Source organism: Ranitomeya variabilis, chromosome 1 (genome assembly GCF_051348905.1).
Source record: "Ranitomeya variabilis isolate aRanVar5 chromosome 1, aRanVar5.hap1, whole genome shotgun sequence".
NCBI lineage: Eukaryota > Metazoa > Chordata > Amphibia > Anura > Dendrobatidae > Ranitomeya > Ranitomeya variabilis.
In genome coordinates this window covers 788646651-788670739 of record NC_135232.1, presented here as the reverse complement: position 1 = coordinate 788670739, position 24089 = coordinate 788646651, and the positions used below count along the sequence as shown (strand labels likewise).

At 48.1% G+C, this 24089-nt stretch overlaps 1 protein-coding gene across 1 annotated transcript in view; it reads right to left on the bottom strand.

Moving 5' to 3' along the window:
• LOC143784557 (beta-1,4-galactosyltransferase 1-like) overlaps positions 1-24089 on the bottom strand; it is a 570011-nt gene that overhangs the window by 31065 nt on the left and 514857 nt on the right. Inside the window, exon 6 of the mRNA XM_077272977.1 lies at positions 10422-10526. Within this exon, the coding sequence (XP_077129092.1) occupies positions 10422-10526 (105 nt within the window). The remainder of the gene's footprint in view (positions 1-10421; positions 10527-24089) is intronic.

The window sequence follows — 24089 nt, the reverse complement described above, 5'->3', positions numbered from 1 at the left end:
TAATAAAGAGTTGAGTGGAAGGAAAGTGTGGCAGAAACTGGGTTAACCACAGCCTTGAAAGGATTGTTAAGAAAAGGCCATTCAACAATTTGGGGGAGATTCACAAGGAGTGGACTGCTGCTGGAGTCATTGTTTCAAGAGCCTCCACACACAGACGTATCCAGGACATAGGCAAAAAGTGTTGCATTCCTTGTGTCAAGCCACTTATGACCAAAAGACAACTCCAGAAGCGTCTTACCTGGGCCAAGGAGAAAAAGAACTGGACTGTTGCTCAGTGGTCTGAGGTGTTGTTTTCAGATGAAAGTCAATCTTGCATTTAATTTGGAAATCAAGGTCCCAGAGTCTGGAGGAATAGTGGAGGCGCACACAATCCAAGCTGCTTGAGGTCTAGTGTGAAGTTTTCACAATCAGTGATAGTTTGGGGAGCCATGCCATGAAGGTCCACTGTGTTTTATCAAGACCAAAGTCAGCGCAGCCATCTACCAGGAAATTTTAGAGCACTTCATTTTTCCTTCTGCCGACAAGCTTTTTGGAGATGGAAATTTAATTCTCCAGAAGGATTTGGCACCCGTCCACACTGCCAAAAGTACCAATACCTGGTTTAAAAACAACAGTATCACTGTTTCTGATAGGCCAGCAATCTCGCCTGACCTTAACCCCATAGAGAATCTATGGGGTATTGTCAAGAGGAAGATGAGAGACACCAGACCAAACAATGCAGATGAGCTGAAGGCTGCTATCAAAGCAACCTGGGCTTCCATAACACTTCATCAGTGCCACAGGCTGATCGCCTCCATGCCACGACGCATTGATGCAGTAATTGATGCAAAAGGAGCCCCGACCAAGTATTGAGTAAATTTACTGAACATACATTTCAGTAGGCCAACATTTTTTATTTTAAAATCCTTTTTTAAAGCTGATGTTACAAATTATTCTAATTTACTGAGATAATGACTTTTGGGTTTTCATTGACTGTACGCCATAATCATCAACATTAACAGAAATAAACACTTGAAATAGATCACTCTGTTTGTAATGACTCTAAAAAATATGAGTTTCACTTTTTGTATTTAAGAACTGAAATAAATTAACTTTTTGATGATATTCTAATTTTGCGAGAAGCACCTGTACATGGGTCCAGTATAGCTCCTACAGTCTACATTTTCCCCCTCATAAAAAATAATAACAAAATAATATATAAATCTCACAGAAAACATGGCAATATAATTTTCTAAGGCTACTTTCACATTAGCGTTTCCCTGATGTGCGGCAGGCTGCGGACTTCCTCCGTGAAGCCCTGCCCCCGGCCGCACCTCCTGTCATGATCTCAATGGCAAGAGAACATAGCATAAGCATATATAGGAACTAGCTCTTGGAAGATGGGAACTGAGCTGACCATGAACTAAACCTAACGCACAACTAGCAGTGGCCGGGTAGCATGCCTACGTTGATTCTAGATGCCCAGCACCAGCCGGAGGACTAAATAATGCTAGCAGAGGAAAATATCAGTCCTAGCTCACCTCTAGAGAAATACCCCGAAAGGAGACAGAGGCCCCCCACATGTATTGGCGGTGAATAAAGATGAAATAACAAACGTAGTCTGAAAATAGGTTTAGCAAATTTGAGGTCCACTTACTACATAGCAGAAGACAGAAAGGACACTTTCATGGTCAGCTGAAAACCCTATCAAAACACCATCCAGAAATTACTTTAAAACTCTGGCATTAACTCATAACACCAGAGTGGCAATTCCTGTTCACAAGAGCTTTCCAGACACAGTAACGAAACTACAGCTGTGAACTGGAACAAAAATGCAAAAACAAACATGGACAAGAGTCCAACTTATCTAGTAGTTGTCTAGGAGCAGGAACAAGCACAGAGAGGCTTCTGATAACATTGTTGACCGGCAAGCAACTAACAGAGCAGCAAGGTTATATAGCGACTCCCACATCTTGATGGGAACAGGTGAACAGAGAAGATGAAGACACCAGTTCAATTCCACCAGTAGCCACCGGGGGAGCCCAGAATCCAAATTCACAACAGTACCCCCCCCTCAAGGAGGGGGCACCGAACCCTCACCAGAACCACCAGGGCGATCAGGATGGGCCCTATGAAAGGCACGAACCAGATCAGAGGCATGAACATCAGATGCATTCACCCAAGAATTATCCTCCTGGCCGTATCCCTTCCACTTGACCAGATACTGGAGTCTCCGTCTGGAAACACGAGAGTCCAAGATTTTCTCCACAACGTACTCCAACTCACCCTCAACCAACACCGGAGCAGGAGGCTCAACGGAAGGCACAACCGGTACCTCATACCTGCGCAATAATGACCGATGAAAAACGTTATGAATAGAAAAGGATGCAGGGAGGTCCAAACGGAAGGAAACAGGGTTAAGAATCTCCAATATCTTATACGGGCCGATGAACCGAGGCTTAAACTTAGGAGAGGAGACCCTCATAGGGACAAAACGAGAAGACAACCACACCAAATCCCCAACACAAAGCCGAGGACCAACACGACGGTGGCGGTTGGCAAAAAGCTGAGTCTTCTCCTGGGACAACCTCAAATTGTCCACCACCTGCCCCCAGATCTGATGCAATCTCTCCACCACAGCATCCACTCCAGGACAATCCGAAGATTCCACCTGACCAGAGGAAAATCGAGGATGAAACCCCGAATTACAGAAAAACGGGGACACCAAAGTGGCAGAGCTGGCCCGATTATTGAGAGCGAACTCCGCCAATGGCAAAAAAGCAACCCAATCATCCTGGTCAGCAGACACAAAACACCTCAGATATGTCTCCAGGGTCTGATTAATCCGCTCGGTCTGGCCATTCGTCTGAGGATGGAAAGCGGACGAAAAAGATAAATCTATGCCCATCCTAGCACAGAATGCCCGCCAAAATCTAGACACGAATTGGGTCCCTCTGTCAGAAACGATATTCTCAGGAATACCATGCAAACGAACAACATTTTGAAAAAACAGAGGAACCAACTCGGAAGAAGAAGGCAACTTGGGCAGAGGAACCAAATGGACCATCTTAGAGAAACGGTCACACACCACCCAGATGACAGACATCTTCTGAGAAACAGGCAGATCTGAAATAAAATCCATCGAGATGTGCGTCCAAGGCCTCTTAGGAATAGGCAAGGGCAACAATAATCCACTAGCCCGAGAACAACAAGGCTTGGCCCGAGCACAAACGTCACAAGACTGCACAAAGCCTCGCACATCTCGTGACAGGGAAGGCCACCAGAAGGACCTTGCCACCAAATCCCTGGTACCAAAAATGCCAGGATGACCTGCCAACGCAGAAGAATGAACCTCAGAGATGACTCTACTGGTCCAATCATCAGGAACAAACAGTTTATCAGGTGGGCAACGATCAGGTCTATCCGCCTGAAACTCCTGCAAGGCCCGCCGCAGGTCTGGAGAAACGGCTGACAATACCACTCCATCCTTAAGGATACCTGTGGGCTCAGAGTTACCAGGCGAGTCAGGCTCAAAACTCCTAGAAAGGGCATCCGCCTTAACATTCTTAGAACCCGGTAGGTATGACACCACAAAATTAAACCGAGAGAAAAATAATGACCAGCGCGCCTGTCTAGGATTCAGGCGCCTGGCGGTCTCAAGATAAATCAAATTTTTGTGGTCAGTCAATACCACCACCTGATGTCTGGCCCCCTCAAGCCAATGGCGCCACTCCTCAAAAGCCCACTTCATGGCCAAAAGCTCCCGATTCCCAACATCATAATTCCGCTCAGCGGGCGAAAATTTACGGGAAAAGAAGGCACAAGGCCTCATCACGGAGCAGTCAGAACTTTTCTGCGACAACACTGCCCCAGCTCCGATCTCAGAAGCGTCGACCTCAACCTGAAAAGGTAGAGCAACATCAGGCTGACGCAACACAGGGGCAGAGGAAAAACGGCGCTTAAGCTCCCGAAAGGCCTCCACAGCATCAGGGGACCAATCAGCAACATCAGCACCCTTCTTAGTCAAATCGGTCAATGGCTTAGCAATATCCGAAAAACCAGCAATAAATCGACGATAAAAGTTAGCAAAGCCCAAAAATTTCTGAAGACTCTTAAGAGAAGAGGGCTGCGTCCAATCACAAATAGCTTGAACCTTGACAGGATCCATTTCAATGGAAGAGGGGGAAAAAATATATCCCAAAAAGGAAATCCTCTGTACCCCAAAAACACACTTAGAACCCTTCACACACAAAGAATTAGACCGCAAAACCTGAAAAACCCTCCTGACTTGCTGGACATGAGAGTCCCAGTCATCCGAAAAAATCAGAATATCATCCAGATACACAATCATAAATTTATCCAAATAATCACGAAAAATATCATGCATAAAGGACTGGAAAACTGACGGAGCATTTGAAAGACCAAAAGGCATCACTAAATACTCAAAGTGGCCCTCGGGCGTATTAAATGCGGTTTTCCACTCATCCCCCTGCCTGATTCGCACCAAATTATACGCCCCACGAAGGTCAATCTTAGAGAACCACTTGGCCCCCTTTATGCGAGCAAACAAATCAGTCAGCAACGGCAATGGGTATTGATATTTAACAGTGATTTTATTCAAAAGCCGATAATCAATACATGGTCTCAAAGAGCCGTCTTTTTTTGACACAAAGAAAAAACCGGCTCCTAAGGGAGATGACGATGGACGAATATGTCCCTTTTCCAAGGACTCCTTTATATATTCTCGCATAGCAGCATGTTCAGGCACAGACAGATTAAATAAACGACCCTTTGGGTATTTACTACTCGGGATTAAATCTATGGCACAATCGCACTCTCGGTGCGGAGGTAACGAACCAAGCTTGGATTCTTCAAAGACGTCACGATAGTCAGACAGGAACTCAGGAATTTCAGAGGGAATAGATGATGAAATGGAAACCACAGGTACATCCCCATGAGCCCCCTTACATCCCCAGCTCAACACAGACATAGCTCTCCAGTCGAGGACTGGGTTGTGAGATTGCAGCCAAGGCAATCCTAGCACCAAATCATCATGTAGATTATACAGCACCAGAAAGCGAATAATCTCCTGGTGATCCGGATTAATACGCATAGTTACTTGTGTCCAGTATTGTGGTTTTTTATTAGCCAATGGGGTGGAGTCAATCCCCTTCAGAGGAATAGGAGTCTCCAAAGGCTCTAAATCATACCCACAGCGTTTGGCAAAGGACCAATCCATAAGACTCAAAGCGGCGCCAGAGTCGACATAGGCGTCCGTGGTAATAGATGACAAAGAGCAAATCAGGGTCACAGATAGAATAAACTTAGACGGTAAGGTGCAAATGGAAACAGATTTACCAAGCTTTTTAGTGCGCTTAGAGCATGCTGATATAACATGAGTAGAATCACCACAATAGAAACACAACCCATTTTTCCGTCTAAAATTCTGCCGCTCGCTTCGGGACAGAATTCTATCACACTGCATACTCTCTGGCGACTTCTCAGTGGACACCGCCAGATGGTGCACTGGTTTGCGCTCCCGCAAACGCCTATCGATCTGAATAGCCATTGTCATGGACTCATTCAGACCCGCAGGCACAGGGAACCCCACCATAACATCCTTAATGGCATCAGAGAGACCCTCTCTGACAGTCGCCGCCAGGGCGCACTCATTCCACTGAGTAAGCACAGACCATTTACGGAATCTTTGGCAGTAAATTTCCGCTTCATCTTGCCCCTGAGATAGGGACATCAAAGTTTTTTCTGCCTGAAGCTCCAAATGAGGTTCGTCATAAAGCAACCCCAAGGCCAGAAAAAACGCATCCACATTGAGCAACGCAGGATCCCCTGGTGTCAATGAAAAAGCCCAGTCTTGAGGGTCGCCCCGGAGCAAGGAAATCACAATCCTGACCTGCTGTGCAGGGTCTCCGGCAGAGCGAGATTTCAGGGACAAAAATAATTTGCAATTATTTCGAAAATTCTGAAACCCAGATCTATTCCCCGAGAAAAATTCCGGCAAAGGAATTCTCGGCTCAGATACAGGTGCATGACAAACAAAATCTTGCAAATTTTGTACCTTCGTGGCGAGATTATTCAAACCTGCAGTTACACTCTGAAGATCCATTACAAACAGGTGGACACAGAGCCATTCAAAGATTAGAAGGAGAGAAAAAAAAAAAAAAATTTCAGCAGACTACTTATTTCTCTCCTTTCTCAGCCAAGGATTTTAACCCTTTAGTGGGCCGGTCAAACTGTCATGATCTCAATGGCAAGAGAACATAGCATAAGCATATATAGGAACTAGCTCTTGGAAGATGGGAACTGAGCTGACCATGAACTAAACCTAACGCACAACTAGCAGTGGCCGGGTAGCATGCCTACGTTGATTCTAGATGCCCAGCACCAGCCGGAGGACTAAATAATGCTAGCAGAGGAAAATATCAGTCCTAGCTCACCTCTAGAGAAATACCCCGAAAGGAGACAGAGGCCCCCCACATGTATTGGCGGTGAATAAAGATGAAATAACAAACGTAGTCTGAAAATAGGTTTAGCAAATTTGAGGTCCACTTACTACATAGCAGAAGACAGAAAGGACACTTTCATGGTCAGCTGAAAACCCTATCAAAACACCATCCAGAAATTACTTTAAAACTCTGGCATTAACTCATAACACCAGAGTGGCAATTCCTGTTCACAAGAGCTTTCCAGACACAGTAACGAAACTACAGCTGTGAACTGGAACAAAAATGCAAAAACAAACATGGACAAGAGTCCAACTTATCTAGTAGTTGTCTAGGAGCAGGAACAAGCACAGAGAGGCTTCTGATAACATTGTTGACCGGCAAGCAACTAACAGAGCAGCAAGGTTATATAGCGACTCCCACATCTTGATGGGAACAGGTGAACAGAGAAGATGAAGACACCAGTTCAATTCCACCAGTAGCCACCGGGGGAGCCCAGAATCCAAATTCACAACAACCTCCGCTGCTAGCTCCGCCTACTTCTGCGTGCAGCCCGCATGCGACCTCCGTACCTACCTTTAACATTAGGTACGCAGGTCGTGCGGCTGTATGCAGATGCTGCCGTATGCGTCATTTTGACGATGCGGAAAAAAAAAATGCTACAGGCTGCGTCCTACGCTGGTCGCCGCATCGTCAAAACGACGCATGCGGCAGCATCTGCATACAGCCGCACGACCTGCGTACCTAATGTTAAAGATAGGTACGGAAGTCGCATGCGGGCCGCATGCAGAAGTAGGCGGAGCTAGCGGCGGAGGTGCGGCCGGGGGCAGGGCTTCACGGAGGAAGTCCGCAGCCTGCCGCACATCAGGGAAACGCTAATGTGAAAATAGCCTAAGTAATACTTTTAAACGATAGTCATATACTGTTAGGGTTGTGGGATTGCACTAAATAGATTTAATGAAGAAGCGCAATTGCAACCCGGGGTCCACTGTGCAGAGATATAAAACTGCAGCTAATGTGAACAATGGCGGAGAATACAGTGAGCGATTTCTTGCTCGCACTGAGTTAAAAGTCACTCAGTGAGCAGCACATGAAGTAGTGTCACTCACACATAGTAACGAAGCTGATGCTCTGCAATAGAGCTGTGTCACTTGCACATGGCAGTGAAGCAGATACTAAGTAATAGAGCCATGTCACTCACACACAGCAACGAAAGATATGACGCTAGACATGATCCCTGTTATTGTCACAGGGGATCGAAGCTCACCAACGGAGCTGGTAGCAACAGTGGTCAGACAGTCAGTAACAGCACTCAAGCAACTCCTCTCCAGAGGTGCCGGAATTCTAGTGGCTACACGCCAGCCCTGAATCCATTTGAACAAACTCCTCTTCGGAGGTGCCAGAATTCTAATGGCTATCAGCCGACCCTGAGAACATGCTGACACAGACCACACAGTTGCAAAGTACACTCACACATGAGATTAGGTTGATACTAGCGGACCAGCGTGCGCCTCTGAAAACCTTTTAAATGTGCAGCTCCAGTGCAGTTGGACAGGACCTTGTTGGTGGTCCAAGCCGAAGCTGCAACCTCACCAGAGCAGCTGACTACCATCCACCAATGAGACATCGCCACAACATGAGCATGCTCAGTAGGGTGATTTCTGGACTTAGTCTCCAGAGTGTTCGCTGGTTGCTGACTACCGCTGGTTACCTTAGGCTTGGCTGAAGAGCCAGCAGTATCCAGATGAATAGCACGAGCCTGAGCAAGATGCTGGGACTGACGTCTATGGTCAGCAGCATCCGCAGCGGTCAAAGCAGAATGGGAGACTGCAGATGCAGGCAAGGATTGGGATCTACCCTTTGCAGAGGGAGAATCCCGGCGCCTAACATATGCACTCCTCAACATTGAATTGCAACTCCAAAAAGGAAAAATTATGAACATCATATGGAAATACCATTCTCAAAACATCTCGATGTATACAGTATCAAGTATGTGCACTTGTAAGCCATGGCATGCTATCATTGAGTGCAGGTGCAGGTGGAACTGGGTGCTATACAGACTGGCACTGAAAGTGCAGGTGGGTTCGGCAGATATACAGATTGGCCAACAGGTACAGGTGGGTCCGGCAGGTTTACTGGCAAGGCAGATCTGGCTGGAATACAGACTGGAGGACAGGTGCAGGGGGCCCAACTGATATACAGATGGCACAGCAGGTGCAGGCAGGTCTGGAAGATTTACACACTAGCATGGCAGATCCAGCTGGAATACAGACTGGAGGGCAGGTGCTGGTGAGTTCGGCAGATATACAGATTGGCTAGCAGGTACAGGTGGGTCCGGCTGATATACAGGCTTGAACAGCAGGTGCAGGCAGGTCTGGCAGATTTACACACTGGCACGGCATGTGCAGGCAGACTGATATACAGATGGCACAGCAGGTACAAGCGGGTCTGGATGAAATGCAGACTGACAAGGCAGGTACTAGCAAGGAGGTTAGAGACAGATGGACAGAAACAAGCAGAACTAGCAGGTACTAGTGAACATGGACCTGAGAACTAGCAAGCATGTTGGGAGCAGACTAACAATGTTGCACAGGCACCTCAATGCCATTGGCTGTGGAAACTTTAGGATGGCATGCATGGCTGCTTTAAGAAGGAGGGAGTATGCGTGCCCTAAGTACAGTGCCCAGGGATCTATATGCAGTGTACAGACCCGGGGCAGCCAGAGAGGAAGGAGGAAGTGCAGGATGGAGGCCGCGAGTGAGTCGGTGTCCCTGACGGGGGAAAGGAGCAGCGTGCAGGGACACTGTCACTACAGAAAACACTAGTCAAATTACGTTGCAGATTATTTTTTATTTACACAGAATGGGATTGAGATTTAGATTAATTTCACTTAGGGTATATGCACGCTATGTATTTTCTAACGGGAATTCTGCTGTGGACACCGCCTGTAAAATCAATGAGAACATGCTCAAGAGAGCGAACATATACATTCCTACATAAAAACAACTTGCTGTTCATATGTTCAGACTGAAGCAGTTAAAAGCAGTTAAAAGAAATGACAAATCTATTCTTTTAATGTTTTTTGCTCTGAAGACGCTCTGTAGGCCAGGGTCACACTTGCAAGTTCAAAGCGCGACTTTCTAGCATTGAACTCGCAAGTGTGACCCCAGCCGTACTTTGCAATACAAGTCAATGGGAAAGCTTAAAGGGTATGTGCACACGTTGCGGATTTTGCTGCGGATCTGCAGCGGATTGGCCGCTGCGGATTCGCAGCTGTTTTCCATGAGTTTACAGTACCATGTAAACCTATGGAAAACAAAATCCGCAATGCACATGCTGCGGAAAAAAAGGCGCGAAAATGTAGCGTTGTTTATTCCTCAGCATGTTCATTCTTTGTGCAGATTCCGCAGCGGTTTACACCTGCTCCATAATAGGAATCCGCAGGTGTAAAACCGCAGGTGGAATCCGCACAAAATCCGCAAAAAAATCACAGTAAATCTGCGGATTTACCAAAATCAGTCCGGAAAAATCCGCAACGTGTGCACATGGCCAAAAGATGCCGTTAACATGACTGAATATTTTTTGGATCATTTTGCCATCTGATTTGTTTAAAAAGTTGCTACAGGTTTCTTCATTATTCAATGGAGTGGAAGAAACAAGCAGAAAATAACAGTAAAAAATATGTCTCAAATACCAAGGGAAGTCCTCCTACCATGTAGGATCTTTCCCAAAAAGAACAATTACAGAAGTATAATTTGTTTTTCCAAAGAATATTACCGTCAAAACTTAGATTGCTTTCCTAATGAAATAAGTTTACCTGAAAAAAATGCATTATTGGTAAGGATGGATCAAAGTTCCAAAATGTTTTTTTCCCTTTTCTTAACTCAAGAAATACTGATACTATTTTATTAAAACCAATGATATAATACACAAATTATAATTGTGCCAAATTTGTAGTTATTTTTTTTTATTTCAACAAACCTGTTTAGATTTCTCGGGTTACCAGCGTCTCTTTTGTGTAGAATTGCTTTTGCTTTTGAAATATTTTGATCACGTCGTTCAATCTTCATCCCCGCAGCAATTACCCTGAGTAAAAAAAAAGGGACCATTTGTTATTTTAACCTGTAGTTGGGCAGTGCATCTCTGGTTTAACAGTTAACATGAGAAAGGGTCTTGAGTTGCTACTTCGAAGTATTGCTGTTGAATTTTAAAGTGGATCTGCCACCACTCTAGGAGGGGGCAGGAATAGGCGGAGCTGAATGGAGGCCCCCCTTGACTGTGCTTGGGCATGGGCTCTTTTTAAATTAAATTGAGTGAATTTGATTGGCCGTTGGGAGGCGTGGGAGGGGTTGTGAGTGGGGGTGTTGGGGGGGCTATATAATGAAAAGTGCGGGAAAATGTGGCACACTGGCAGTTAGGAAGCCCTGGAGAGAGAGAGAGCAGCACACCCCTCCATAATTTGCTTTACCTTAAGAGGCCTGCAGTGCTGGCATGAAATCGGTGGATACATTAGTGGGTCATCTCAGGGAGGCAGCCAGGTCCAAGAGAGGCGGTTGGCTAGAGGAGCAGCTGGCGGCGCTGCTCGGTACAGCTGGAGCACAGGAGGCAAGCAGCAGGAGAGGCCGGCGCACGAGGCCCCCGCAACGACTCTCACCTGAGGTGAGCGCGAGCGGTCGGTGCAGGCCTAGGAGCCCCTCTGGGGACCCTGTGGAGGCTGGGTGCAGCGGTGCGGCGTCCCCCCGCTGTGTTCCCTCCGGCAGGAATCCTCCATGCCGGCCGGCTGGTGCTTGTAACAGGAGTGGAGCGCAGCGAGGAAGAGCGACGCCGGAAGTTATTCCTGCAGCGGCGCAATCCACGGCACAGAGGACCAGAAGAACAGCGGTGGCAGGACCGGAGCCCAGGAGGAATATCATGGCGGCCAGGGCAGGTGGGAGCGCTTCTGAAGCGGCAGGCTCCAGCGGTATGGAGGAACGTTCAGGGAGCAGTGGACTTGGGACGGCAGGAGCAGGACTGTCCAGAGGGCGCACAGGATGTCGGCTGGTGGTGGAAGCTGCAGTGCAGGCGGTGTCTGAGCAGAGGACAACGGCAGACGAGCACCGGACAGGAAGAGTGGCGGGCAGTGGGGCTCCACTACCTGGCAGGAGGAGTGGTCGTGTGCCAGAGGGGGAGCAGAGGCCTTCAGGACAAGTACAGTCCAGGTCCGGGAGAAGGTCGGTCGAGCGTGGTGCAGCTGACGCTCCAGTCCCCCCTGGTGACGTGGAGGCCAGGGGCACGGGCCGGGAGCAGCACGATGGTGCTGAAGAATCTCTTTCTGATGGCGATCAAGACGTTGGGGATGAGTGGCAGGATGCAGGACGCACGGCTGGCAGGGACACAGCACCTGTGCAGCTCGGTGAGTATCATTCTATGTCTAGTTTGTCGCCCAGAGGGGCTTTTGGTGGGGAGGTTAGAGCTGATCAGGCGTCGGGGGGGCGGGCGTCTGATATTGGGGGGAGCAGTGGTTTGTCGGAACCCGCACTGCGGGATGTATTGGCGAGTGTTTCACAACTTTTGAGCAGTTTGCAGAGCGGGGCGGGAAGAGAGGCTGGGGTATTACCAGCCAGGGCATGGATCCCTGGGGCTGGGGTTTTGGGGCCGTCCATAATTGATACGGGGAGTTTGTTAACGGGCGAACAGTCGCCATCGGTGTCTGGTGTGTCCGTATCCGTGCAAACGGAGAAGAATAAAGGGGACACGGTGAAGTTGGATGATAGAGCTAAAGGCGAGGTGTACGTCTGTTTTGAAGGGCCATTGGGGGCTCATTTGAAGAAGGAGGTTAAGGAAAAGATCTGGCGCGATGATTATGTGGAGATATTTTCATTACTCCCGTTAGAAAAGTTTAATCTTGATAAAGGGAAAAAGGATGATAGTAAGAAAGAGGAAGAGGAGAAGAGGAGGTGGCGACTTATACCGCAGACGTTTGTTAACTGGTTGCAAGCGTTTGCAATACTAGCGAGTGTAATAGGTGAGAAGGCCCCTAAGAATTGTTCCGGGTTATTTTATCTGGATGCGATTGGGGAAGCGCAACGTACATATGGTGGACAGGCATGGTTGCGCTATGATGAACAGTTCAGGCAGAGGAAGGCGGTTCGGCCTGAGATACGTTGGGATCAAAAGGACATAGGGCACTGGTTAAAAGTGATGGCTCCAAGCAGGTACGGGCAGTCCTTTCATGGGAGCAGAAGCAATGCCGGCCAGCAGGCGGGACATAGCAGCAGTGGTCAAGGGGGACAGGGATCTAAAGAAAAAACGGGAACGTGCTGGCAATTTAATGAGGGCCAGTGTAAATTCGGGAACACCTGCAGAGGAAACTCTCCTTCAGGCCCTGAGATCCATATGAATGTGTAAAATAAAGAATTAAAATAAAAAATATTGATATACTCACCTGTCCGGAGGCCCCTGGACATCACCGCTGGTAACCGGCAGCCTTCTTTGTTTAAAATGAGCGCGTTCAGCACCTTCCATGACGTCACGGCTTCTGATTGGTCGTGTGCCGCTCATGTGACCGCCACGCGACCAATCAAAAACCGCGACGTCATCCCTCAGGTCCTAAATTCCCTTCTAGGAATTTAGGACCTGAGGGATGATGTCACGGCTTCTGATTGGTCGCGTGGCGGTCACATGAGCGGCACGCGACCAATCAGAAGCCGTGACGTCATGGAAGGTGCTGAACGCGCTCATTTTAAGCAAAGAAGGCTGCCGGTTCACAGCGGTAAGGTCCAGGCTGCGTCGGAGAGGTGAGTATATCAATATTTTTTATTTTAATTCTTTATTTTACACATTAATATGGATCCCAGGGCCTGAAGGAGAGTTTCCTCTCCTTCAGACCCTGGGAACCATCAGGGATACTTTCCAATACTTGAGTCCCATTGACTTGTATTGGTATCGGGTATCGGTATCGGATCAGATCCGATACTTTGCCGGTATCGGCCGATACTTTCTGATACCGATACTTTCAAGTATCGGACGGTATCGCTCAACACTAGTTGTTAGAGAGGTGGCTGGTGTTCCATCTGTCATTCATTATTTGGATGATTTTTTGTTCATAGGTCCTCCTGATTCAAATGTGTGTAGGAATTTGTTGGCGGCTATGGAGTGGGTGGCGGATCATTTTGGCATTCCCCTTGCTAGGGAAAAAACCGAGGGCCCTTGTACGGTCTTGAGTTTTCTTGGGATCTTGATAGACTCAGAAAACATGGAATGCCGGTTGCCTGATGATAAATTGTTGGCTCTGAAGCAAGAGGTGGGTCGCGTGGTCAGGCTCAAGAAGGTCACATTAAAAGAGTTGCAGTCTTTGCTTGGTCGGCTGAACTTTGCGTGTAGGATTATGCCCATGGGACGTATATTTTGTCGGAGGTTGTCCAGGGTGACGGCGGGGGTGCGTGCTCCGCATCATTTCATTTGACTTGGTCAGGAGCATAAGGACGACTTGTTGGTATGGCATAATTTCTTGGTGCACTATAACGGTCGCTCTTTGATGCAGCAGCAGGTGGTTAACAATTTTGGCAGCAAAATTTACACGGATGCAGCAGGCAGTGTAGGTTATGGGGCCTATTGCGCTGGTCAGTGGAGTGTTGGAGCTTGGCCGGATTTCTGGCACGCGAGCGGTTTCACAAAGAATCTTGCTTTGTTGGAGTTGTTTCCCATTGTGGTGGCAGTGTTCATTTGGGGGGACGCATTTGCAAATCGCAGGATTAGATTCCATTGTGACAACATGAGTGTGGTGTCGGTGATCAATTCGCTATCAGCATCGTCTCCACCAGTGATAAAGTTGGTAAGAGAGCTTGTCTTAAGATGTTTGAGGATCAATACTTGGATTTCAGCGGTGCATGTTCCGGGCGTTCAAAATTCGTTAGTGGATGCATTATCTCGTTTACAGTGGGAGCGTTTCCGGGAGATGGCACCAGAAGCGGACGCAGCAGGAGCGGTATGCCCTTCGCACTTGTGGCGGATTCCTATGGAGGAGCAGGACCGTTGATTCGGGCCTCGGTTACGAGTCAGACTTGGGCAGCATATGAACCTTCCTGGCAGGTTTGGCAGAGTTCGGTGTTAGAAAGGTGGGACTTGGAGTCCGAGGAGGACAAGTTGTTAGCCGTTTTGTTATTGGTCGGTAGGGCAGCTGAGGCAGGTTGGTCGGTTTCTAAAGTTAATAAGTTTGTGACTGGGTTAGCTTTTGGTTTTAAGCTAGAGGGCTCGGTAGACGTGACGAAGAATTTTTTGGTGCGGCAGGCATTAAAAGGTTATCGTAGGGATATTAGAAGGGTTGATGGGCGCAGGCCTATATCGTTTCAGGTTCTTGAACGTTTGGGTGGTGTTTTGGTTGTTTTGTGCTGCTCTCATTTCGAAGCGGTGTTGTTTCAGTTGACTTTTTCTCTGGCCTTTTTCGGGGCATTACGACTGGGGGAGTTGGTGTCACGCAGCAGGGTTAATGCGGGTGGTTTATTGGCTCAGGATGTTGATTTTTGGACGGGGGGGCATCGTATTTTGGATCCGGTGTTCCAAGACGGATCAAATGGGGGTTGGTAAGAGGGTTGTTTTAGGGAAAGTTACGGGGTAAATTATGTGCCCTGAACAATGTTTACGGGAGTATTGGAGTTTATGGGCTGGTCGTGCGGGCCCACTGTTTTGCCATCAAGACGGGGTTTTCTTGTCCTGTTTCCAATTCATTGCAATTATGCATAGATGCTTGAGGGCCTTAGGTTTTTCGTGGGACAAATTTGGATGGCATTCCTTCAGGATAGGGGCAGCGTCGGAGGCTGATAGCCTAGGCTTGGGGCCTGATGTTATAAAGCGTATTGGACGCTGGAGTTCAAGCCGTTATTTGTCTTATATTCGGCACTAAAGGTTTGGTTTTGTAACTGGCTTTATGTTAACGGTTACTGTTATTGTATATTGCAGGTCTGGATCCATATCTTGTCTGGATTTTTGGACATTCCGTTGTTTATTGGGGGGCGCTTCGGGCGGACACCAGGCCTGACAGTAGGCAATTGGGTTTCAGCTGTAAGGAAGCTTTAGTTCGGTGGCTCGGTTTTCGGGGTATGGTTTGGAACAGGGCGATGCATTACTTTTCCCGTGCTGCCCGCTTGGATAGAGCACCGGATATTGTGGTGTTTCATCTGGGTGGGAATGATTTAGGGTCCAAACCGGTGAAGGATTTGATAGGGATATTCGTTCCGATTTTCTCCGGTTGTGGGTGTCCTTCCCTAGGGTACTAACGGTATGGTCGGATATTGTCCCTCGTAAGAAATGGAGGGGTGCGCGATCCGTAAAGGGGATCAACAGGGCTCGTGTGAAGTTAAATAGAGCAATTAGCAAGTTTGTATCCAGAAATGGAGGTATATGTGTTCGGCATTTCGATTTAGAGTCAGGTGTTGGTGAATTTTGGAAGGAAGACAGGGTGCACCTGAACGAGATTGGCATTGATTTATAGGCCTTGTCCATTCAGGAAGGAATTGAAAAAGCGTTGGTGGCTTTGGAGCACTCACAGGCCTGAGGTGTTCAGGGCTGCAAGTTTGTGGCGGGGGGTGGGGTTCTTGGAGTTTATGCGCATTCAGCGGCGAAGGAATTTGAAGGAAATTCCGGACAGTCAAACGGGTTTGGTGTTCTGGCATTTTGGTTACAGGCTCTGGACGGGGTGTTTACCCTGGGAGCTGGTGGTGGTTAATTTTTCCCAAAATGGGAATTATGGTGCCCTCGAGCTGGTGGTACGGCTGGGGGTAAAATTGAGATGTTTTATGTTTTTTGGTTTTGCCAAAATAATTTAAGCCAGAATTTTTCCCAGTGGGCTCCAAGAACCCTCCCCTCTAATTTGCATAAATTATGCTAATGTTGAATAAAATGTTTTTGTTTGTTTGTTAATAAACTGGCTGCTGTGGCCATAATTATCCAAAAGAATTTGGTGTCACGTTTTTATTTGTATTGTGATTGGTTTATCACAATTGGTGGGTGGGGTTGGATAATAAGGGGAGCCATATTGGCCATACACGGTCATGACATATCTATTACTAACTGTTTGTAGTTTTAATAAAAAACCATGGCTGATTTCATGCATTCACAAAAATGCATTAAACCAGTTAACCAGTTTACTTATGCCTTTCTAACACCATTGAATTAGTATCTTGTAATAATTTATCCAACAGTGCCATCTGTTAATATGTTCTCTCAGAGCGGCCTTTTACTTTCTGACTCATTTGTTACTTGTGCAGTCTAACTTTAGCTCCTTAGGCCTTCGTAGATTCCCATCAACCTCTTCACTAGCTTCGCTATTTTCTTTTTGCAGCTGCCATCTTGACCACTTGAAAGCTGACATGCTGTTTGTCTCTATCTACAATGTATCTACAGAAAAGAGTTTAGCTGGCTCTCTGAGTAGGCCCAGATTGCTAATCTGTGTGTGTGTTTTTCTGTGTGTGTTTTCCTGTGTGTGTGTGTGTTTTTCTGTGTGTGTGTGTGTTTTCCCGGGTGTGTGTGTGTGTGTTTTTCTGGGTGTGTGTGTGGTTTTTTCTTGGGGGTGTGTGTGTTTTCATGGGTGTGTGTTTTCATCAGTGTGTGTTTTCCTGTGTGTGTGTATTTTCCCGGGTGTGTGTGTTTTTTTTCTGGGTGTGTGTGTGTTTTCCTGTGTGTGTGTTTTCCTATGTGTGTACGTGTGTTTTCTCAAGTGTCAGCGTGCATGTGTGCGTGTTTTTCTTGTCTTTGAGCATGCATGTGTGAGTGTGCATGTGTTTTTCCTGTCTCTGACCGTCCATCTGTGCAACAAGCATGTGTGCGAGCCTGTGGGCAGCCCATAATTTCACTTTCAAATATCAAATTTATAATGTACCCCGTATGGCGGATAGTGGTCAGCCCAGTGTATCTTGCATGGTGGATAGTGGTCGGCCCCAGCGTATCCTGTGGGGCGAATAGTGGTCATCCCCGACCAAACCCGCATGGTGGATAGTCATTGTCCCCCGGCGTATCCCGTGTGGCTGATAGTCGTCAGCCCCAGCATATCCCTTGTGACGTAAACAGCATAATTAAAGGGAACCTGTCAGCAGGATTGTGCACAGTAATCTACACACAGTGTCAGGTCGGCGCCGTTATACTGATTAAAATTATACCTTAGTTGATTAAATCTGTCTTGTGGTTGTTGTTTAATCTTTATTTTCAGTTTTGTGTTAATAATCTGCTCGTGCTCCGGGGCGGCCTGTGGAGGGTTCTTCATGTGGTGCTCTGCTTAAGTATTCATAATGCTGCCTGCTGACAGGTCACGGATCCCTCACTTCTCAGGTACACCTGTGCTGTGAAAACATTGGAGCACTGACACTCGGATCACGCTCGCAGCAGAGCAAGAGCCGAGTATCATTGGCATATCAAATCTGATGCCATATGCTAGTGTGATTCTCATCTAATGAGTACCTGTATTAAGCCCACGTTCACACGGTCAGTATTTGTTCTATATTTTAATCAGTATCTGGAAGCCAAAACCAAGAGTGGAACAATTGGAGGAAAAGTATAATAGAAACACGTCACCACTTCTGCATTTATCACCCACTCCTGGGTTTGGCTACAAATACTGATGTAAAATACTGACCATATACTGAACGTGTGAATGTGGCCTTATTCTGTACATATACACTACACAGTACCACTCCTCCTGTCCTGTATATATACACTGCACAGTACCACTCCTCCTGTCCTGTACATATACACTGCACAGTACCACTCCTCCTGTCCTGTATGTATACACTGCACAGTACCGCTCCTCCGGTCCTGTACATATACATTGCACGGTACCACTCCTCCTGTCCTGTTTATATACACTGCACGGTACCACTCCTCCTGTCCTGTATATATACATTGCACGGTACCACTCCTCCTCTCCAGTATATATAAACTGCACAGGACCACTCCTCCTGTCCTGTATATATACACTGCACAGGACCACTCCTCCTGTCCTGTTTATATACACTGCACGGTACCACTCCTCCTGTCCTGTATATATACACTGCACAGGACCACTCCTCCTGTCCTGTATATATACACTGCACGGTACCACTCCTCCTGTCCTGTATATATACACTGCACAGTACCACTCCTCCAGTCCTGTACATATACATTGCACGGTACCACTCCTCCTGTCCTGTTTATATACACTGCACGGTACCACTCCTCCTGTCCTGTATATATACATTGCACGGTACCACTCCTCCTCTCCAGTATATATACACTGCACAGGACCACTCCTCCTGTCCTGTATATATACACTGCACAGGACCACTCCTCCTGTCCTGTTTATATACACTGCACGGTACCACTCCTCCTGTCCTGTATATATACATTGCACGGTACCACTCCTCCTGTCCTGTTTATATACACTGCACGGTACCACTCCTCCTGTCCTGTATATATATATATACACACTGCGCTGTACCACTTCTCCTGTTCTGTTGTCGGAGAGGCGACCTAGTTCTTTGGAAAGGTCAACACTGTTTTTTTATTTTCAGTTTTTCTATGAGAAAATAAAAAAAAAATATTGGAAAACTCATTTAAATGGGATTATCCCAAGTAATCTCCTATCCTGAGAACTTTCCAAACTCTCGGGTCCGACCACTGAGACCCCCTTGATTACGAGACCTGGAGCTCTAAAAAGCACTATATAAATGGACCTGTGGCACTGCAGCGCCACTCACATGTGCTTCTTCAAATAAGGGTACCGTCTCACAGTGGCACTTTTGTCGCTACGACGGTACGATCCGTGACGTTCCAGCGATATCCATACGATATCGCTGTGTCTGACACGCAGCAGCGATCAGGGACCCCGCTGAGAATCGTACGTCGTAGCAGATCGTTTGGAACTTTCTTTCGTCGCTGGATCTCCCGCTGTCATCGCTGGATCGGTGTGTGTGACACCGATCCAGCGATGCGTTCGCTTGTAACCAGGGTAAACATCGGGTTACTAAGCGCAGGGCCGCGCTTAGTAACCCGATGTTTACCCTGGTTACCATCGTAAATGTAAAAAAAACCAAACCGTACATACTCACATTCCGGTGTCCGTCAGGTCCCTAGCCGTCTGCTTCCCGCACTGACTGACTGCCGGCCGGAATGTAAGAGCAGAGCACAGCGGTGACGTTACCGCTGTGCTCTGCTTTCACTTTACGGCCGGCACTCAGTCAGTGCGGGAAGCAGACGGCTAGGGACCTGACGGACACCGGAATGTGAGTATGTACTGTTTTTTTTTTTTTACATTTACGATGGTAACCAGGGTAAACATCGGGTTACTAAGCGCGGCCCTGCACTTAGTAACCCGATGTTTACCCTGGTTACCCGGGGACTTCGGCATCGTTGGTCGCTGGAGAGCGGTCTGTGTGACAGCTCTCCAGCGACCACACAACGACTTACCAACGATCACGGCCTGGTCGTATCGATGGTCGTGATCGTTGGTAAATCGTTTTGTGTAACGGTACCCTAACACTTTTAATATTAGTGTTGAAGGGCACAACAAAGTATAGCAAAATACACTGGTCGGGTGTGGGGGGAGTGTTATAGTATGTGGGCTGGTGGGGTTTGTGTGGCAGGGCTGCTTTTTTGTCCCAGTTCGGCCCTGCTCCTCATCCCTATCCTGGTATGCATGGCTCCTCATCCCCATCGTGGTATGCATGGCTCCTCATTCGTATGTTGGTTCTCATGGCTCCTCATCCCTATCCTGGTCTGCATGGCTTCTCATCCCCATCCCTGTATGTATGGCTTTTCATCCCCACCCTGGGATGCATGGCTCTTCATCTCTATCCCTGCATGCATAACTCCTTTCAGGGCCCCATACTGCCAAAATTTTGGGGCTCTCTTGAAACTCCTCCCAGGCTCCACCCCAGTTCCGTCTCCACCCTAGCTCCACCTCCACCCCTCGAACCTTCCATAGTTCCTCCGCCCTCTCTTGGAAAAGCTCCACTTCTGGTAAATATCGGTCTGCACTTGGACCGCGGTGTATGGACCGGTCGCGGGTCTCAAGACCTGAACTCAGCAGCCTCACAGCATGTATGAGAATGCTAGTCAGGAGATCGGCGCCCAGTCCATGCACTGCTGTGTGAGATCAGACCGATAGCCCCCTTTCAAAAATTACACTGCCATAATAATAAAGATGTTTCCCAATCATACATACCCACTTGCATCTGTAATTCCCCACCCCTTTTCCAAACCCTAACAAAAACTTATAAGTTACTGGATGAGCACTGCTGACTGATGTTATAATTAGGCATTTGTTTTTGCAGCAGGTCAGGATCATCCAGTAGCTTATACATTCCACTAGCCTCCCCTTGGACCCTGTTGGATGCGACCCCCAGTCACCACTCTCCTTCCCTCATTAGCCACATGAAACCAGTCCAGCCACAGCCAGAGTGAGCCACCTGAAGCCTCTTCTCACCGGAGAGACTCACCCTGCTCGTCTGCCCGCTGCCTAACCCTGCTAGTCCGCCAGCCGCCTCACCCTGCTAGTTCGCCCACCGCCTCACCCTGCTAGTCCGCCAGCCGCCTCACCCTGCTAGTTCGCCCACCGCCTCACCCTGCTAGTTCGCCCACCGCCTCACCCTGCTAGTCCGCCTGCCGCCTCACCCTGCTCGTCTACCCGCCGCCTCACCCTGCTCGTCTGCCCGCCGCCTCACCCTGCTTGTTCGGTCGACCCGCCGCCTTCCACCTGCTCATCCACCGCCCCCAGTCAGAAGAAGAGAACGGAAGAAGCGACGACCTCCAAGACCACCCAACCTGCAACAGCGAGAAGGGGTTATACCACAGTGCCCACCGGATAGGGTCACACAGGGGAGAATGAGATACAGTTCAGCAGACATTATCACACAAGGGTGAATGAGATACAGCTCAGCAGACAGTATCACACAGGAGAGGATTAGATACACAGCTCAGCAGACAGTATCACACAGGAGAGGATTAGATACACAGCTCAGCAGACAGTACAACACAGGAGAGGATTAGATAAACAGCTCAGCAGACAGTATCACACAGGAGAGGATTAGATACACAGCTCAGCAGACAGTACAACACAGGAGAGGATTAGATAAACAGCTCAGCAGACAGTATCACACAGGAGAGGATTAGACACACAGCTCAGCAGACAGAATCACACATGATAGGATTAGATACACAGCTCAGCAGACAGTATCACACATGATAGGATTAGATACACAGCTCAGCAGACAGTATCACACATGATAGGATTAGATACACAGCTCAGCAGACGGGATCATACAGGTTAGGATTAGATACACGGCTCAGCAGTCAGTATCACACAGCAGAGGATTAGATACAGAGCTCAGCAGACGGAATCACACAGGAGAGGATTGATACACGGCCAGCAGTCAGTATCACACAGGAGAGGATTAGATACACGACTCAGCTGTCATTATCACACAGGAGATGATTAGATATACTCGGATCAGAAGACAGTATCACACAGGAGATGATTAGATACATGGCTCAGCAGACGGAATCACACAGGAGAGGATTATATACAGCTCAGCAGATGGGATCACCGGAGAGAGTGAGACTCACCATGCTCCCCACCCGTCGCCTCCACCTGCTCGTTCGTCATCCGTCGTCTGCCCCCCCGCGTGACACACCGCATGCTGCCCTGCTCCGGAATGAGGAAGTGGAGCAGCGTGTGACATCAGGAAGGACCATGATGCACCCGGGCCGGCCACAGCTTAAAGGTACAGTTCCAATTTCTGTTCGTAGGATGCATTAACAACACTATAGGTGTATCTATAAAACACCACAGTGTTGTTATGCATCGGGCATTCGGAAGCCTTGAACAAAATGTCCAGGGGCCCGATGAGGGGAAGCAAAGAGAGGAGGGGCCCGAATGGACCAGGCTGCCAGTGTGTTCGGGCCCCCTTTCTGCTTCTAATCACCAGGCCCCATACAGTAGTAAGGGCAGTAATGCCCTGATGGCGGCCTTGCTGGTATACATAGCTCCTCATCCCTATCCTAGTCTGCATGGCTCCTCATCCCTATCCTTGTATGCATTGCTCCTCATCCCTATCCTGCTATGCATGGCTCATCATCCCTATCCTGGTATGCATAGCCCCCTCATCCCATCCTGGTCTGCATGGCTCCTCATCCCCATCAAAGTCTGCATGGCTCCTCATCCTCATCATAGTGTGCATGGTCTCCTCATCTCTTTCCTGGTATGCATGGATCCTCATCCCTAGCCTGGTCTGCATAGCTCCTTATCCCTATCCTGGTCTGCATGGACCCTCATCCCCATCCCTGTATGTGTGGCTCTGCATCTCCATCCTGGTATGCATGGCTCTTCATCCCTATCCTTCTATGCATGGATCCTCATTCCCATCCTTGTATGCATGGCTCCTCATCCCCATTCTGGTATGCATGGTTCTTCATCCCTATCCTGGTATACATGGCTCTTCATCCCTATCCTTGTATGTATGGCTCCTCATCCCCACCCTTTTATGCATGGCTCCTCATCCCCATCCTTGTATGCATGGCTCCTTATCCCCATCCTGGAATGCATGGTTCCTCATCCTCATCTAGGTATACATGGCTCCTCATCCCCTTCCTGGTATGTATGGCTCCTCATCCCCATCCTATAATGCATGGCTCCTCATCACTATCTGGGAATGCATGGTTCCTCATCCCCATCTAGGTATGCATGGCTTCTCATCCCCTTCCTGGTATGCATGGCTCCTCATCCTTATCCTGGTATGCATGGCTCCTCATTCCCATCCTGGTATGCATGGCTCCTCATCTCCATCCTGGTCTGCATGGCTCCTCATCCCTGTCCTGGTATGCATAGCTCCTCATCCCTATCCTAGTATTCATGGTTCCTCATCACTATCCTGGTATGCATGGCTCCTCATCCCTATCCTGGTATGCATGGCTCCTCATCCCTATCCTGGTATGTATGGCTCCTCATCCCCATCCTATTATGCATGGCTCCTCATCACTATCTTGGAATGCATGGTTCCTCATCCCCATCTAGGTATGCATGGCTTCTCATCCCCTTCCTGGTATGCATGGCTCCTCATCCTTATCCTGGTATGCATGGCTCCTCATTCCCATCCTGGTATGCATGGCTCCTCATCTCCATCCTGGTCTGCATGGCTCCTCATCCCTATCCTGGTATGCATGGCTCCTCATCCCTATCCTAGTATTCATGGCTCCTCATCTCTATCCTGGTATGCATGGCTCCTCATCCCTATCCTGGTATGCATGATCCGCTCATCACTATCCTTGTATGCATGGCTCCTTTTCCCTATCATAGTATGCATGGCCCCCTTATCCCTATCCTTGTATGAATGGCTTCCATCAAAAAACATCTTACTTATTTTCCTGCACTCCCTCGCAGTGTATTGTTCCTATGCCAGCAGCTGATTTATGCTTGTTAGCAACGCATGGCAAGGAGGTCATGCGCTGCTTACAAGCAGAGCACAGCTGCTAGAATTTTCACTTCTTTCCACGCCGTGACTATGTGCATGGAGAGAAGTGAGTATTCATTGCTATTAAGTAGTGCGCACAGTGTCAGCCGCAGCGGCCAGGTGATCACCTGTGCCCACTACTTAAGAGGAATAAATATTTACTTCTCTCCAGTCACGTGGAAGTGGAGAGAAGTGA